Source organism: Schistocerca serialis, chromosome 11 (genome assembly GCF_023864345.2).
Source record: "Schistocerca serialis cubense isolate TAMUIC-IGC-003099 chromosome 11, iqSchSeri2.2, whole genome shotgun sequence".
Taxonomy (NCBI): domain Eukaryota; kingdom Metazoa; phylum Arthropoda; class Insecta; order Orthoptera; family Acrididae; genus Schistocerca; species Schistocerca serialis.
This window is the reverse complement of record NC_064648.1, coordinates 80894083-80911799: the sequence shown is the minus strand read 5'-3', so window position 1 is coordinate 80911799 and position 17717 is coordinate 80894083. Positions and strand designations below refer to the sequence as shown.

Here is a 17717-nt window from a genome sequence, read left to right as displayed (position 1 = left end):
GGTACACATACAGACAGATGAAAACTGTTGTTATGTCTCAGATTTGAGGCTGTAACTCCTGGTTTCAGGATCAGTTACTTTAATTATTACCCTAACCAAGCATGCCTCCAGGGCTGCCAAGGGGATGTCACTTGTGTGTCCTAATAGATTTTCATCTTAGGTTTAGGATTTTAAGGTCAGCGACCAGCCAATAATTTTGTAAAGCAGTATGACACAGTTCTCCATAGAAGTAGAAACAAGAAATGTATTTGGCAGTTGGGTGATTTGTGAGTGCTGGTAAATATAAAAAAAATTTATTATACAGTTGTCTGTAGATGAGTGCACAGGATAACAATATAATAATCATAAAATTGGTGGTTCAGATAACACTGATTGCTATCAGTTCTTTTAGTTTTATTTACATTCCATATGTAAAACAAATGGTAATTTTAAGTCATGCTGAACCATTCTTTATTAAAAAGTTATTTTTAATTATAAGTTACATACAAATGCAAGTATTGTTGAAAAATTACAATTTGGTACAAAAATGGAGAGCATCAAATTGAAAATAAAGAAATCTCGCAGAAATGTATCAAAATTTTTGTTTTAATACGTCGAATGTTGAAAAAAAACTGTAATTTTTACTAAACTGTTACAATTCAGTATTTGTTAAATTTGCGAGTTGGTAGTAGACATGGAAGTTTCCAAAAATTAGTAGTTCTTACTAGAAGATTCGAACCAGCAGCTTTTTCATTAAGGTATTTTTGTGCTATAGTCTCAATTACCAGCAGTTGTGTTAATAATTAGGAAATATTTTGTAGTTGACAGCACTCAGAAATCTTCAATGTCAAATTTTTGTAGTTGTTTGGTAACTGCATAGTGCTGGTTTAGGGAATTGATGTTCCAGCACAACTCCAAATACTCTAAATCTGAAGGAAATTAAAGAGGATGATCTGAAAGATACCCTTTTCAGTCAAGTTCTTATTCTTGCAGGGGTGTGCCCATAAAGGTTAAGGTGATAGCCCATAAAATGCAAGAAATCCAGGTTTAACTCATCAGTGCAGCCAAAATTAATTTTTCCATTTGCTGTTACATAGATGATTCTCTAATATTAGGCAGTCATTGGATCAAATTGTGAATGTTTCTGATCAGCTTAAATCATCTGGTATTCAAAATTGTGTTGGCTGACGGCATTGCAGCAGAATTGTGAGTGAATAGAGCAATTGATTTTTATTATCAATGACTGTAGGATCCATTTTTACTCTTGCAGAGGAACTGTTTTCTTTCCAAAATCATATAGGAGAACAAAATTATCTGCTGTTCAGGCCTTTCGCTCCAAACATGTTTCCTGTGCCTCTTCTTACAAACTGAAATGACCTGTGCATTTTTATGTTCCCATGAAAAGCCACTGTTCCATAAAGTTAACACTTCAATTGCCAGAGGTTGTTCTGCAAAATCCACTTGTTTTATTTAATCTGATGGCTGCCACTTCAGGTCTAGTGGTCTACTGTGTAGAAAAAGTTTGGTTTTTCCTTCTCCCTCCTGTCCACACCTTAGTCAATTATGTATCTGTCATTTTAGTATCCATGCTGCAGCCAAAAATGTGAAATGCATTTTTATGCTCTTTAGTGGAGAAACTTTGTAAGGCAAAGCATTGTAATTGACTTTTGTGTTACTGTCTTCTGTTTTGCTACCATGTGCATCATTGTCAACTTGGCTTTGTAGAGTTGTCTTTGATCCATTTTCTAACCTTTTTGTTCAGAAGTTCTGGGGTTTTCATTTTTTGTTTCATGTTTTGCAAGATATGATCTTGCTTATAAATTAATGGAAGGCTTCTTATATAGGCTGTCTTGGTGGTTCTCATATGTTCAACTTCTGGTTGACCATGGGGATTCAGGGGATTTAGCTTCATTTGTATTTGCTGTACAGATCTCTCCTGTCATGTAACTATGTAATGTAGTTAACATTTGCAGGTCCTCACTGTATTCCAGAACATTCCCCATGCTGGGTGTATTGGCTGTTACATCATGTTTGATCACCTTACCATGTTTGTTAGGCAGAAGTATGTTCCTATCTTTCAGAATTTGTTTTTAACAGTAGCAATCTGTGATGCTTCAGTAGTCCAGTGCTCATGTTCCAATATCTGTATTTAGAGAATTTATTATTTTGGGCATGTCTATTGCTAACAGAATAAATATTTCCCTGTTGTGTGTGTTTTCTAAACAGTTACACAGGCTAATTTTTGGAAAACATGTTTTGTAGATTTTCACAGGAATTTTTGTTCACAGCTGTGCTAATGTCACAGGATGTGATTTTGAGATGAATGAGTTCAGATTGTCCTCTGGAAATTTAGATCTGTTTTCCATGGATTCTCAAAATCTCTTCAAGGAAGTGGATGGACAGCTCCTGATAAAATGGCATGGCTCATGTTGCTTATATTTGCTCAACCTCATGTCATGTTGTACTTTATTGATGTAATTTTCCTCTCATCTTTCTCCCCATCTGTATGCATGCGTCTTCAGTTATGTAGCTGACAAGTGTGTGTGTGTGTGTGTGTGTGTGTGTGTGTGTGTGTCTATATATATATATATATATATATATATATATATATATATATATATATATACTTAAAAACAAAGATGATGTGACTTACCAAATCACTCCTTACCCTCTCCCTTAAAACCCACATCCTTTCGTCTTTCCCTCTCCTTCCCTCTTTCCTGATGAGGCAACAGTTTGTTGTGAAAGCTTGAATTTTGTGTGTATGTTTGTGTGTCTGTCGACCTGCCAGCACTTTCATTTGGTAAGTCACATCATCTTTGTTTTTAAGTATATTTTTCCTTCGTGGAATGTTTCCTTCTATTATATATATATATATATATATATATATATATATATATATATATATATATATATATATATATATATATATATATATATACATACATACTTACTGTCTCTGCAGTATGATGGAGAAATTGTATACAATATTTACCAGAGTATATCTTAAACATTAATCTACTATGATGGGTGGATGTTGGAACTCGAAATGGTTTTTTTTCCACATCACATTTGACACTTTAAAATTACTTTTTTCCTCTCATTTGATACTTATCTGCATGCAGATTTCAAATTTCAGTAACATGCAATGAGATAAATGCAGATTTATCTCATTGTACAGTACTGATTTTTCAAGATAATAAATGTATTACTGCCTGTGTTCTGTGGTGCATCTTTCTAATGGGTCCTCTGTATGAATATCAGATTTTGTAGCTAATCATTTCTAGTTTTCCTTCCAGTATTGTGTGTATAATGCCACTGTTAGTTAATGAAACTCTCGATCTGGTCTTGAGTGCTTACACTCTTTTCTAAGAGTAAGAGGATTGCTTCTTGAATGGGTGTGAGGCTACAAATTCAAGTGTTTTGGGTTCAGTCCCAAGCATCATCTGTCACTTTTTCACATGCAAATTGTCTGTGTGGAAAATGACAGTTTCCATTCCAGTGTGAAGCTCTTGGTCCTCATGTAACTTACTATGTCAGTGAGTTCAGAAGTAGGAGGAAGCCAGTGGCATACCACATCCACTAAGTCAATGCCTAATAGAGCAGTAAAATGTTAATAACTAACTCCAGGTTGTTTAAACCTTTACTTTTACTTTGGGTTTGCATTTGTTTTTGTGACATTTGACATGTATTTTCCTCAGTACCAAAATTAGGTGACGCTCACTTAGATCTGCATTTACCTGCTTATTGTCTTTACAGGTGGTTTTCTAACCTAAGAAATGCATTCTGCATGTAACCTGCTACTTGTTTAGTTCCTTCGTGACCATAGTGCCCTCATGAGCTTTGCGGAGGTACCCTATCATCTTCCACTGAATAACACAGGTCAGAAAATAGGGAGCCTTCACTGTGGCACAGGCAGAGGAAAGAGAGAGAAGTTCCAACTTAGTGTCAAACCCAAGTGATCATAAATAGTGATTGACACAGGAATATAAACATTGCTTTCAGTAAAGAAAAGAATTATAGCTTGTGAGTGGAGTTCTACGAACTGGACATGAAATTTTGTGGTGCAACAAAATTGCTTCATAGGTAGGGATTTGGTGATTAGCCAACCAAACTCACAGGAACATAATTTAGTTGCAGATGATAATCTATCAGTACATAGAAAGATATAGAGGATCATATATAAACTAGAAATGTAGAAAAATTAGGTAATAGTGAAAAGACATAAACTGTTATGAGATCTAATTTTGTTAGGCTCATTATTACTTGAAACATGTAGCTGAATAAAAGTACTCACTGATGATGGCAGAAAAATGCTGTAACATTTTTGGGCATTTATAAACAAAAAGTTGGCATAACAGGTGGATCATAAATTCCAGCAATTGTAGTATACAATACTCAAACTCACCATTGGAATACCACATCTCAGATGGAACCTTGGCGAACGCAAGATGTGGACATGCGTCTTATGCCCTGTACTTCTATACTCAACATATTATTTTATTTTTCTAATCTTGTTACATAAATAACTCAGAGTTGCTAGTATCATTTGTTGGAAAGATGATGTAGGGATATGCATCAACTTCTCCACAGTGGTGTCACCACATTTCTTCATAGTGGTGTGTATCACTACACAAGGCTGCTGTGTGTCTGAGTCTCACTCTTCTGACACTGAATTCACAGTGAAGAGCAACCCCTCACTGCTTGGATGGATGCTGCAGTGAGGCATTCTTGAGGTCCAAATAAGCGAGTTGCATTGGTTTGGATGTCCAATCAACAGTAATCTGCTCATCATGCAGCCAGTACCCTCCCTTTCCTTTTGATTCAAGACAAACCAGCAAGGTCAAGAACACTGGAAAGCTTATGGGCCTGTGGCATCTTGATGGGAACCAGGGGCCTCTGTCATTTCTTAGTCCTAGCCATGGAGACCTGGTAAGTGCAGGTACTTTAGATGGACATACGTTACCTTCAAATGGCTTTTGTGTGCCCCCATTAATAACCTAGTTCCTCAAGTCAACAACTCCTGTGGACAGGTTTATTAGCTAAACTTCACAAACTGTGGTCCACATACTGCACTAGTTTATGGTACGAAGTAGATATTTCTAACATGTCTCTGGACCAGATTGTTGGCAGCCAATGGGAGGATATTACATCATAGACAATGCACAGCTGTTAACCAGCTCAGTCCTGCCATTAATATACAAACTAATCATTTTGTGGATGGCCTTTACTTCACAGCATGCTTTTGATACATGTTGACAATTCTGCTAATGTAATATAATCATATATGTGTCTATACAGAATACATGTGCAACTTTGATTTTGAAATTTTATTAATTTTATCTGATATACAATCCTGGTTTTGGTGAGTGGTATTGTCTGCATAGTTGTATCTTCATGTTCTTCTGCTGCTTACAAGAGGTTCTTGTATTGGGGTGTAGGGCAGTGTTCACTGCCTCTCTTCAAATACTATTAACAGCTTTCTCTCAGAGATGGATCTATGTTGTGACAGACTGATATATAGCCTTCTCTGAGGTTTAGGTTAGGCTTGAAACTGACACTTTTCCCTTATTTCCTGTTTTTGTCCACAGTCCTGCTAGATACAAATCAATATTGGAAAGAAAAGTGCAAAAATAATTGATGAAAACCCAGTGTTATATTGTTACTTTTTTTTGTTTGGCCACTGCAAACAGGCTTTTTCCCTGAAAATTGACTTTGATCCCATTCTAACATCTGATATGTCAAGGTAGTTGTTAGATTAAACACTATTTGTCTTTCCATTGAATTAAAAATATGTCATTGGCTACACAAATCGCTGTTCAGCCATCATAACTTCCCATTACAGGCTGCAACAGGTGTTACCAATATACACTTAAGGGTTGGAGAGGGGATGGCCCATGAAAAAGTTGTACCAACTTATCTTGGATTGTCATATTTTCCTCCAGGGTTGCAGATGCATAACTTCATTTCCTGTCTGAGGTGTTTTTTAACTCTATAAATAAAAAGAACTTTGCAAAGAACTTATGTGGCTTCCATGTGCAAAATAGTAGTGAGATGCATTGAACTAGCTTGCTGCATCAGTGTTTCCACATTCACACTGGGCAAAAACAAAGTGCCATCTTCAAACGTGAAGCTGTCAAGACATGTACTTGACGCAGTCATCTACATTGTGCCATGACTCACTCCACACTACTGTCAACAGTAGTTTCCTTATTTTAGTGGTTTGTGACATTATTCCATGGTGTCAAAAGACCCCTGTGTCATAATCATAATGTGTCATATGAACCAAATTACGTTTCATGTAATTGAATGTTCTGCTTTCAGCCGATTCTAATGGATACATTCAAATGCCCAAATGATATTTGGAGTTCCTCATAAATGGCCAGTTCTGTTTTCATGCAGATTCTATTTATAATATATTGATTGAAATAGGCTGAAAGGGGGCTGGAAGGACTGGAACCACCCAAAAATAAAATTAACTTAAATTCCAGAATAAAAATCACGAAATGCTATTGTGATGTGTCAAGTGATTCAATGTGAATTCCATTTTAACAAGTCATAGTTCTGACTTCCAATAAATATTAGTAATATCAGGTCCAATGTCTAAAAAGGAAACAAAAAGTGAATATTAGCATTATACAGTAAGAGCTTACACAGTAAAAAAAAGTTAAATAGCAGGGTAGAGGAATAGAATTTAAAGCTAATCAAATACTGTAACGGAAAGCTTAGGTTACATAAAACTAACTTTTGTTTTGTAAAATTTTATGTTTCACTTTATAAAGGAGTTAGCATCTGAACCAGTATTTAACATGTAATAAGAGAGCTTGCAGTTGATCTTGGACTTATGAAAAGAGTGGAGAGCTCAATAAAATTGTATTACAAGCTTGAAGCCATTGACCACATCACACTTCACCAAGCATTTTGCAGACAATTGGCCAGTTTCTCCTGCTCCTGCACGCTTCAAACACGAAAGGTTCTCTATTTGGCTTCATTCATACAGCACACAGTTCAGTTTAGTAATGTTACTGGAGTTTCTCAGTCATGCAATTGCAGATATCGTAATAGTAATTGATGTTGGCACCTACATAAATACTGTGAGTAATCAACATCTTCCATTCATTAGCAAATACAGTGCATTCCTGTGCAGATAAATTTATTCAATTCCTCACAATAATGAATAAATGATGCAGTAAAACAGTAGAAATTCTAAGGTTTGTCATAGTATAATTTGCTTAATGATACGCATAAATGTCTGCCTGCTTACGCAAATCCTTACGTGCTCAGTGCCTTGTGTCAATGCTGGTGACTGGGACCATCTCTGGCAGAGTTGCCTCAAATCAAATTACAACGGTGGCACACTATTTAAATGTTCAAATAATGCATGAAATGGGATGACAGTGGTACTGGTGAAAAGGAGAAATTTACCATGATATTTTACATGGCGTGTGTAATTTTTTCCATGAAATGAAATGGTATTACATTAGTGCAATTTTCTTTATGAGCCAACTATCCACAATAACATGTCTCCCTTGCAAAATGAGCAAAATTTTAGTTTAGAAAAATAACATTGTTTGTGTGTGTGTGTGTGTGTGTGTGTGTGTGTGTGTAATAGCAGTAGCTGCTTGGCAAGGATGGAATAATTTCTGTTTGGTTGATGTCTGATGTGTCTATCTCCAAATTAGAGTCTTGGTTTCAAATGTATGGACTAATTGGAATGAAAGTAAATCTAATTTAATGTGACACATTTTCTGGTTACCAAATGCCAGTAAGTGAATACATGTGACCAATAGCTTTTTAGCCCCACATGATGTGTAACCACCAATCAATTGCAAGGGACAGAAGCTGTGAATATGCCATTTTTTCTTTTTTCAGTTTCTTGAAGATCCGCTGAAGATTGTAACACCTAGTCTTCATATAAAGCAAGACCTAGAACTGAAACAGGAGGATGGCATTGAACATGATGTAAGTTTTCACATCGGTGATGCATTGTGCATGAAGTACTGTATGGATATCATGAAATGCATTGGGTGCAGTAAATTTCAGTGATCATAAATGATGAAACATTAAAACCTAGTATATTAGCACTCCTCCAGAATGTTCATAGAATTTCAATTGACTGTAGGTATATTGTTCGGTTGTGTGTAATGGTATTTGAATGAAACTTGTAGGAAACATAACTTTACTAACTGTAACCCATGGTAATTTTATTTTACATATAAATAATGAATGCCTCAAATTCGTTCTTGGAACAAATGTACCAAAGATGACTTCCTTGCAGCAGCTGTCAATTTATTTGTCTCTGTCAGAGTTCTATAATAGAAAAGATGTAAGAGGTAAAGCAATCAACTGTAAGCAGTATGTTATCAGATAAGTATTGTATTTGTCATACTATTACTTTTCGCTGAAGTATTTAATGAAAAACAAACTGCATTACTGGAATTGTTTGCTCTGTGTAAAGACAATGGGTTTATCCAGTATGCATGGCATAAATTTACAGTGTAATGGAACATTGCGTATCCCAAACTGCTTGCAAAGAGAAAACATTGTGATAGCAAGAATTTTTGTGAACAGCATTAAATTTAGTACAATTTTTGTGAACAGCATTAAATTTAGTACAATTTTTGTGAACAGCATTAAATTTAGTACAATTTTTGTGAACAGCATTAAATTTAGTACATTATGGTGATAGTCTGTGAAATTCCATATTAGTTTAACTATCACCATAGTGTACTAAGTTTAATGCTGATGGTTTGTCAGGTCTCCAGCCACATGGTAGCATTGATATCACATGATGTTTCAGGCAGTGTCATATTACCCATCTTCTGGCATAGTGTCAAGATTTGTGGGGAGCATGCTATTTATATGTGCCATCACCCCCCTCTACTAGACCTCGGGTGGCTGCAGTGGTGGGGATGGTGGCCACATTCGGTTCTCGGTGTAAGAATTATGTCTGTGTCCACAGCAGAGGGCGTTGACGGTCATGCCCCCGATGGATTGCCGCTATCGCAGGGTTCCATGCTGCGCTCAGTTGGTATCCATCATATCTGTTGATGAGATTGTGATGAATCCTTATTTCTGTGGATTGTTTGATAATGCTTTCCCAGAAGCCAGATGCTCAGCACAGTACTTTCGTGTTTTCAAAGTTGAAGGTGTGTTCATTTGTGCTGTGTTCTGCAGTGGCTGATTTTTCTGTGTGGTCTAGTTGCACACATCTGATATGATCTCCGCAGCATTTAGATGTACAGTGCTGTGTTAGCCCAATGTATTGTTTTCCGCATTCACATGGTATGCTATATATACACCTGGTGTGTTAAGGTTCAGCGGATCTTTGGTAGAACCTAGGAGCTCCCTGGTCTTTGATGGTAGTTGGAGAGTGGTTTTGATATTGTATTTGCCCAGAAGTTGTACAATTTTGACCGGGAGCAGAACCGTGTATGGAAGGAATGCAAGACGTTCATCTCCTTCTCCATCATCTTTTTCTGGGGTTCTCTCTGCTTCCTTCTTTTAAGCGCCCTGTTGATCTGCGTTTCACTGTAGCCATTTTGGTGGAAGACTTCCCTCGGGTGTTAATGCTCGGATGACAGGCTGTCTTTGTCACAAATGGCATGCACCCTATGTACCAGGATGGTCAGTACTGTTTGTCTCTGTGCTGGATGGTGGCAGCTTGTTGTATGAAGGTATAGGTCTGTGTGTCTTCTTCCTATGTACTGCATGGCCTAGTGAACCATCTGCCTTCCTCTTAATTAAAATATCAAGGATGGGGAGCCAGCCATTTTCCTCCATTTTCATTGTAAATTTGATGTTCGGATGGATGTTGTTGAGGTATTCCAGAAAATCATCTAGCACCTGTTTGCCATGTCCGCATATGACAGAAGTGTTATTGACATAGTGGAAGAAGTGCTTTGGTTTCTGTCTGGAAGTTTGAAGGGCCACCTCCTCAAAATGTTCCATGTAGAGGTTTGCAATCACAGGAGCCTGTGGGGAGCCCATGGCCACGCCATAGATCTGTTCGAAGAATTCCCCGTGGCACTGAAAGTAGGTGGTTGTTAGTGCATGTTTGAAGAGCCTGGCTGTTTGTGTTTCAAAGTGCTGGGCTAAAAGTGCCAAGGAGTATTGAAAGGGCACTTTTGTGAAAAGCAATGTCACGTTGAAGCTCATAAGTAGGTCTTCCATTTGTAGTCACATGTCCCTGAGTATTTTTACGAATTTGGCCGAGTTTCTCACATGGTGGCTGCAGGCCCCCACAAGGGGTTTGAGCAGTGTTTCTAGGCATTTAGCAAGTCCGTAACAGTGAGAGTTGATGGAGTCTACAATTGGTCTAGAGGTACCCCTTCCTTATGGATCTTGGGGAGTCCATAGAGGCTTGGTGTTGCTGGTGCTCTGGGGTACAGGTGCTTCTTCATTCGTTCAGGTAAGTCAGATTTCTTCAGCAGAGCTATCATCTTTCTACTTAACGTTGCGGTTGGATCCTTCTTCAGCCTCTTGTAGGCCTCATCTTGTAGCAGCAGGTTTTCTGCTGGTACTCGGAAGTGCTTAATAGCATTGTAGCATTCCCTTTGTCTGCTAGTAGGATTGTTATATCATGGTAATCTCTAAGGGACCAAAGAGCTGCTCGTCCTTCCGCAGATATGTTATTTTTAGGCAATTGAAATCTGTCAATTATTCTGGAAGTTTCCCATGTGACTTCCTCTTCCTTGGGAAGCCCTAGTACTGCTTCTTCCACGCCACTGATGTCTCATTTCGAGTTTGTTCTGGGGATGGGGGCAAAATTCAGTCCTTTCTTTAGGACTGCGATCGTGGCAGCATCTAGTTCTTTTCGAGTCAAATTGACCATGGCTCTGGTGTCATTCATCTCCTTTTTTGTCAAAAACATTGCAAGATGTCAATGCTACCACCCGGCTGGAGACCCGAGAAATCTTCATCAACAGTTTACGCCGGGAAAGCCTACAGTTAAATTTGATGCTATTTACAAAAATTTGTAATACTTAGTAGAAATCTGTTTTGTAATGGTATCCAGCTCTGTGGACTAAGATCAGTTGTGGTGAGTATTAGAATTTTTACTGGGTAGGCGTGATTGGAAAATGAAAAAGAACAGAACTCACACATTTCAGATGTGCGATTAGAGAATGCTGCTGAAAATTAAGTGAACTTACAAGGAATATGGAGTCCTCAGCAGAACAGTCGAAGAAAGAAATGTACGGAAAATGCTGACAAAAAGAAGGGGCAGGATGATAGGATAAGTGTTCAGACATGAGGTAGTGAACTAGTCAGATGTGTTTCTTTCTCACTTGGGGAAAAATGCTACTATTACACACATCATATAGGAACTTTAAATGGAGTGTAGTTAATCTTGTTATGTAGTCAATTGTGGAACCTCATCAAGCACTGGCAACTCTAAACTAGTAGATAAAGAAGTGCCTTTTTGATGCAAAATAATTTTGGCAACAAAATAGGAGGCATTAGAGCTAATATAGATGCTTCCTGGCAATTGTTCTCTCCAAACACCACCTTCAAATAGAATAGGAAATAGTAAAGTAACGGATGTAGTGGTATCAGAAGTACCCTCTGGCATGCACCATTAGGTGACTAGTCTAGTGTAGATGTAGGTGTACAAAGAATCAGATATTAATAGGCAGGGATATGGACTATAATCACACATTTATTATGAGACACATTTGGGAGAGATTATGAGAGAATAAGAAACCCATTTCTTAAAGATCACAGTACTCGCAGACAATGATTGCACAGCACTGCGAGTGTGTTGAAAAACATCGTTGTCGTTGTCCAAGTGCATTCAACATAATACTTGAGAAATTAACAGTGATAAATTGAATGGGAGAATCTGTGCTTGGCACAGTCATGGCAAATTCCAGAGCTAAGAAGGTTGTCTGTAGCATGTATGAAAGTTGGTCTGTAGAGCATTATCCGAGGAAACATATATGGTGGTTCTTCCTTCTGGAGTAATGCAGTGTGTGCCACTTCATACTGAATTTCACGTTTGCCACCATTGAGAACTGTTGACACAAGAGTGCAAGCAACAGCTGAATGTAAAGCACTATAGCATTAGTACATCAGTAACTTTTAAATTGTGAAAATGATTGTGTAAAATCACAATCTCCAGTGAAATTAAAACTGAGGCATGTGATGTATAATCTCCTCACAATTACTTTGGGATTGACACTACAGCAGGAACACATGGAGATGCAAAACGAAGTTGCTGCATTCTTCCCTGACTGTTTGCATGATCTGACATTTCATTGAACACACTCAAATTTGCATACTAATCAGTGTACAAACGTGGAAGTGGGATCAATAGATTCTGGAAGAGTTTCACTACATTCTCATTTTAGATGTGTTTGTGGCAGTAAATTTTTAATTTTATATGCACAATATTTTCGAAAATGCATTGTTCAATGTTCCTGAAAATTTGACTTACAGGGAAATTTTGTTACTGAGTTTAAATGACCAAATTGTGTTAACAAAATATTTAGAATATATCTTACTTTCAACAGCTCCAAATTCTGTCAGACATGTATAACATAAGATTAATTTAAATTTAACATTGTGTGTGAGGCTCTGCTCATGTGATACGGTATCAGTCATCCGTTTTGTTGAGAGAAACACAGCACAGCATTTACGGCTAACATGACATTACATTTTCTGATCAAACATCACAAATCTTTGTAGCAAGGAAGTTACCCATTTTGGTAGAGGTATGGAAATATAAGTATGAAAGTAAGAAAAGTAGTGATAACATCATTCACTACCTTCCAATTGCAACTATTATGATGGAAACAATGAAGATTTTGTTAGTGTCATTAGTGCTGAATTCCTGAGGTGCACTTCATTTGATTGTAGTTGCCAATAACAGCCTTCTTAGTAACAATTAAAATTTATGAAAATACAGTCTGCTCTGCACGTAAATATACCACACATTCCCTGGTAATTTTCCTAACAGCTTCATTACTGAGTTCCCCAACTGTGGACAGTGTACCTTTTTTACTTGTTTCGTCACTGTTTTGCAACATAATTGTCAATTTAGGTCCATATCAATTCTGTTGGGTTGACGTGCCAGTGAGAACTTGTCAGCCTAATTATTTTATGCCTGTATGTTTTTGTCAACCTGTCAGTTTTTGTATGTGGACAACTGTGGTTTATGGAGAGGTATTGGATTTATATGCTCCATCTTTTTAAATGTTTCACTTACTTCCACTTACAGATGCTGAAGCCAATAATTTCCTCCTTTTATTTTAGTATAAGGTTCTTGTCAACAACAGAACATTTGGGAGCATTATCAACAACAGATGTTGATGATGTAGGCAGATTATGCACAAACCATTTATCTCAACTGATTTTTGTTTTATATAGCAATGCCTTGAACAAGAGTGATATCGATATATCCACTGAATAACATTTGCTGAAGTGGCTTTTAACATTCTTAAGCACTGCACACTCCAGAACTGATAACAGTAATGACAGGTAAAATTTCAATCCTATAAGTGTACAAAATGAACACAAACAGAAACTCGTAGTGCAGTGAGCGATTCCATAGGACAGCAAGCTGCCTAGAACTGAACTGTACTACACTTGCATAGTATATTGGCAGTGTGGTGAAGGTCTATCCCTTGGGATAGACTGAATGTATGCTCTGCAGTCTTTGAATGTGTCCACACTATTTCATATCTAGCTGCCAGTCCTAAAGTAATTCTGTATAAATTTAAATTAAATTACCCAATTGCTTTCTAGAACCAGGTCCTTGATTGTGAGACAGGCAGGCAATGCAAAACAAAATTTGCAGGCTGAAAATCTAGGACATTATCTTGGGTCCAGTGCAAGACACCACTGAAGATTGGAGAGGAGAAGTCAAAAGAACACATCGTCCAGTAATGCGTGTCAAATGCCTGAACTCATTTGAGCTAAAGCTGTGAGTGTGACAACAAGATAATAGGTTAAATGCGGGCAACAATAGGCAGGTGAAGGCTGATGACGAGTGATAAATGGTGTGTGGATGGGAGAAGCATAACACCGCAACTCGAGGCAAATTTCTAGGTCGCCAGATGATGGTCAGTCAGTAAGTGCTGTGCTGTGAAGTATACAGTGTAGGAGAGAGCTGTCAGTGTCTCTGCAAAGAGCACAGTGAAATGTACCACAAGGTGGAATCTTGGGAATGTGAGTTAGAAAAGCTGATCAGCAAATTGTCTTTGTATGGACAGATTTGCACAAGCTGTATTAATTCGAATATTCTTTGTTATTTTCTTGAAGGTCGGTTGGGAGTATTTTGCCACAGAGATTGTATCAGTGAGGATCCCAGACTAAGTTTGGGGTGGGATGATCTGGAGAATATTTCCAGCATTCACATCACTAATATTGCATGTAGAATGAGGAAAGTCACTGGCTAATTGAAATAATCATAGATCGTGAATTTTCTAGAGATCAGCAGTATATTAGTAACCAGCTGAGTTCGTGGTATTGCCAGGGTAGGTATATATTCCAATCTTTTAGTCCATCTTCTCCTACCACAATCATTCCATCCCCTCCTTTGTCACTCTTCTGTGTCCTCCTCACCCACCAAATTCCCATCTTCTCACCCACTCTCTCTGCCTGTCTCGTCCTTGCCCTTTCTCTCTGCCCCTCAACTTTTCCTCAAGGTGTGCAGTCCACCTATGAGCTCCCTTGCAGGCAGAATGACATACCTGTCTACTTAGTGTCATGTTGCCATAGTACTTCCACTACCACTTTCAAAAATAATGTATTAGTCAGCAATGTGAAACACATACCAAGCAGCAGTAGGAATGAACTATTTCTTATGACTAGACACAGCCATGTTCCAGTTAAAGTTGTGCTCAATGCTATGGGGTGGTCGAAACTTGTTAACAAAATTAAATTTTTTTGTTGATGAGAAAGCAATGACATTGCCGAGGCAGAGGATGAAAGGATACACACAACAAATTTTGAATGTCCAATTTTCTGTTTGCAAGTTGCGGCAAGAAGTATGTAATACTGAGATGAGTAGAATTGTAATATCTATGCCAGAGGAAAAGCAGCAACATGTACACAGTATAAATGCCTGGGAAATGTGATTAATGTGTTGTATGGCAGAAATTGTGTGAGCTTATGAACAATGCAAAAAAGTACCAACTTTGCTAGAGGTTAACAGCTTATGGTGAAGAGAAATGGACTGCATAGCTAGCAAACAGCCCGTCAAGGGGATAGGAAAACAGACTGAGGCTGCTGTTATTTAAAGTGCTGGGTATCCCACCCAAAAACCATTTGTCATGGTGGCATTTGTTCCGCATATATCGACAAATTTGAATCTCTCTATAAGATCACACCTCGTTTAGTAGAACAGATGAGGTTTGTGGTTTAGATCCTACTACACAATGAATTTTCCTTCTCTTTTCCTCTACACTTCCAGTACGGTCAGACTGGATGACAGCTGATAACGATCTTCAGTGCATGTCGTGATAGGAAAATCACTAAGATACTTTTGTTGCACCATGAACGTTATATGTACAGCTTGCTACTGGTGCATTTAATTTGCAATAAATTTAAGAAACAACTTACTAGGGACATTATGCGTCATTCGTTTTTTATATTAATTTTACAGCCATTAACCAGTATAAGATTTAAATTCAGCTTTCTTAACCCTTATTTTCAGTCTTAAGCCAACACATGCTGTCTCCAACAAATATCCCTCTGCGGGTCCGCGGTAAGAATAGGCCTGTGGTATTCCTGCCTGTCGTAAGAGGTGACTAAAAGGAGTTTCATCCGTTTCAGCCTTCAATGTGATGGTCGCCATTGGTGTTTGACCTCCATTTTTAAAATTCTACAGAAGTACGAGCCTCTTGGGGAAGGACACATTACGTGGTGTATCACCGGTCCTCAGTGCACTAAGACCTTGACACTCATCATCGTAACGGCGTCGTAACTGCACCCACTGTTCATCAATTTGGGCCTGAACACCTGATGGGTTGCACAGGTTACGCCCGTAGTGCATCCCCATCTGCGCCTTTGATCATAATGGACTTTCCATGGCACCCGAAATCCAGCACGGTAGTCAGCCCATTGTGGTGGGGTAGTCATGTACCCTCTAGGTTGTAGCCCCCCTAACAACACAGGGATCGTACTGCCGATACCTGAACTGCACCCTCCCCACATAAGCCAAGGAGTAGATGCCCGTCTACCTGGGGCATCAGGACTTCCAGCAATGGTCATCCTGCCAGGCACCGAGCGAGGTGGCGCAGTGGTTAGCACACTGGACTCGCATTCGGGAGGATGACGGTTCAATCCCGTCTCCGGCCATCCTGATTTAGGTTTTCCGTGATTTCCCTAAATCGCTTCAGGCAAATGCCGGAATGGTTCCTTTGAAAGGGCACGGCTGATTTCCTTCCCCATCCTTCCCTCCCCCGAGCTTAAGCTCCGTCTCTAATGACCTCGTTGTCGACGGGACGTTAAACACTAATCTCCTCCTCCTCCTTCATCCTGCCAGGTGGCCCTTGCTGAGGCTGGGTGGCGCCTGTGGGGATAGCCCCTGGTCAGAGTGGGTGGTATTGGGGTGGACGTTTTGCAGATGAAACATCAACATGCATCAGGTCGCTCTGCGGCCGCGTCTTGTAAGAAGAAAGGTTCTGTCTCCATCTCTGGTTCTGGTCCTTCTGCCTTTCCCCCTTGGCCACTTCCTAGGAGGAAGGACAGGCCCGCCAGCTTGGGGCGAAATACTTCCCCCACTATTTACTCTGTTCTCGGACCGATGGAGGGACGTTCGCCACCTCCAAGCCCATGTTCTTTGTACAGCTTATCAAGGATATCTTCAGAGAAATCTAGGCTCTTAGTAAAATGCGTTCGGGGTCCATTCTCATTAAGACCACCTCCACTACACAGTCGGCGGCGCTCCAAGCATGCCACTGACTAGGGTACATCCCAGTGTCCATGGTCCCACATCTGATACTCAATAGGACGCAAGGGGTTATTTTACATCGGGACCTCCTGCTGCAATCTGATGAGGAGCTCAGGGCCAACCTGGTGCGCCATGGCGTGCATTTCGTCCGGCAAGTCCAGTGCAGCCCCGAAGATCGTGGCGTCGACACTGGGGCCTTTATCCTTGCCTTCGAGGGTGATGTTCTCCTGGAGAAGGTAAAGGTGATGTGCTACCAGTGCGACGTGCGACCTTACGTCCCACCTCCTATGCGATGCTTTTGATGTTTGCACTTCAGGCGTATGTCGTCACGGTGCGAAGCTGAACCCCTTTGTGGCGATTGTGGACGTCCTCTTCATGAGGGACATACATGCACCCCATCACCTTGGTGCGTCAATTGTTCTGGCCTCCACTCGCCTAGATCTTTCGACTGCCCTGTCTATCAGAAGGAGAAGAAGATACAAGAATTGAAAACCTTGGACCGTCTGTCTTATTCTGAGGCCAGGAAGAAATATGACCGCCTCCATCCCATGATGTTGGCAATGTCGTTTGCTTCGGTCGTGTCCACTCCTTCCGCAGTATCCTCACCCCACTCCATCTCCTCACCCCATCCAGGGTCTATGCCTCCGCCTCCCAAATCCCTCCCTTCCAAATCTTCCTCCTTCGTGACCCCTGCCCCCTTTGCCCCAGGGGCCATCCCCCCTCCTCCTCCTCCTCCTCCTCCTCCTCCGCCGCCGCCGCCGCCGCCGCCGCCGCCTGAGAAGCAATCCTCTTCTTAGGCATCCATCAGGGAAATGTTACAGACCCCGGCTTCCGACCCACC

General features: G+C 39.7%; 1 protein-coding gene across 1 annotated transcript in view; it reads left to right on the top strand.

Annotated features, from left to right (window-relative positions):
* The window catches only part of LOC126426475 (uncharacterized), a 115817-nt gene that overhangs the window by 12086 nt on the left and 86014 nt on the right, over positions 1 to 17717 (top strand). The window contains exon 3 of the mRNA XM_050088386.1: positions 7852 to 7941. Within this exon, the coding sequence (XP_049944343.1) occupies positions 7852 to 7941 (90 nt within the window). The remainder of the gene's footprint in view (positions 1 to 7851; positions 7942 to 17717) is intronic.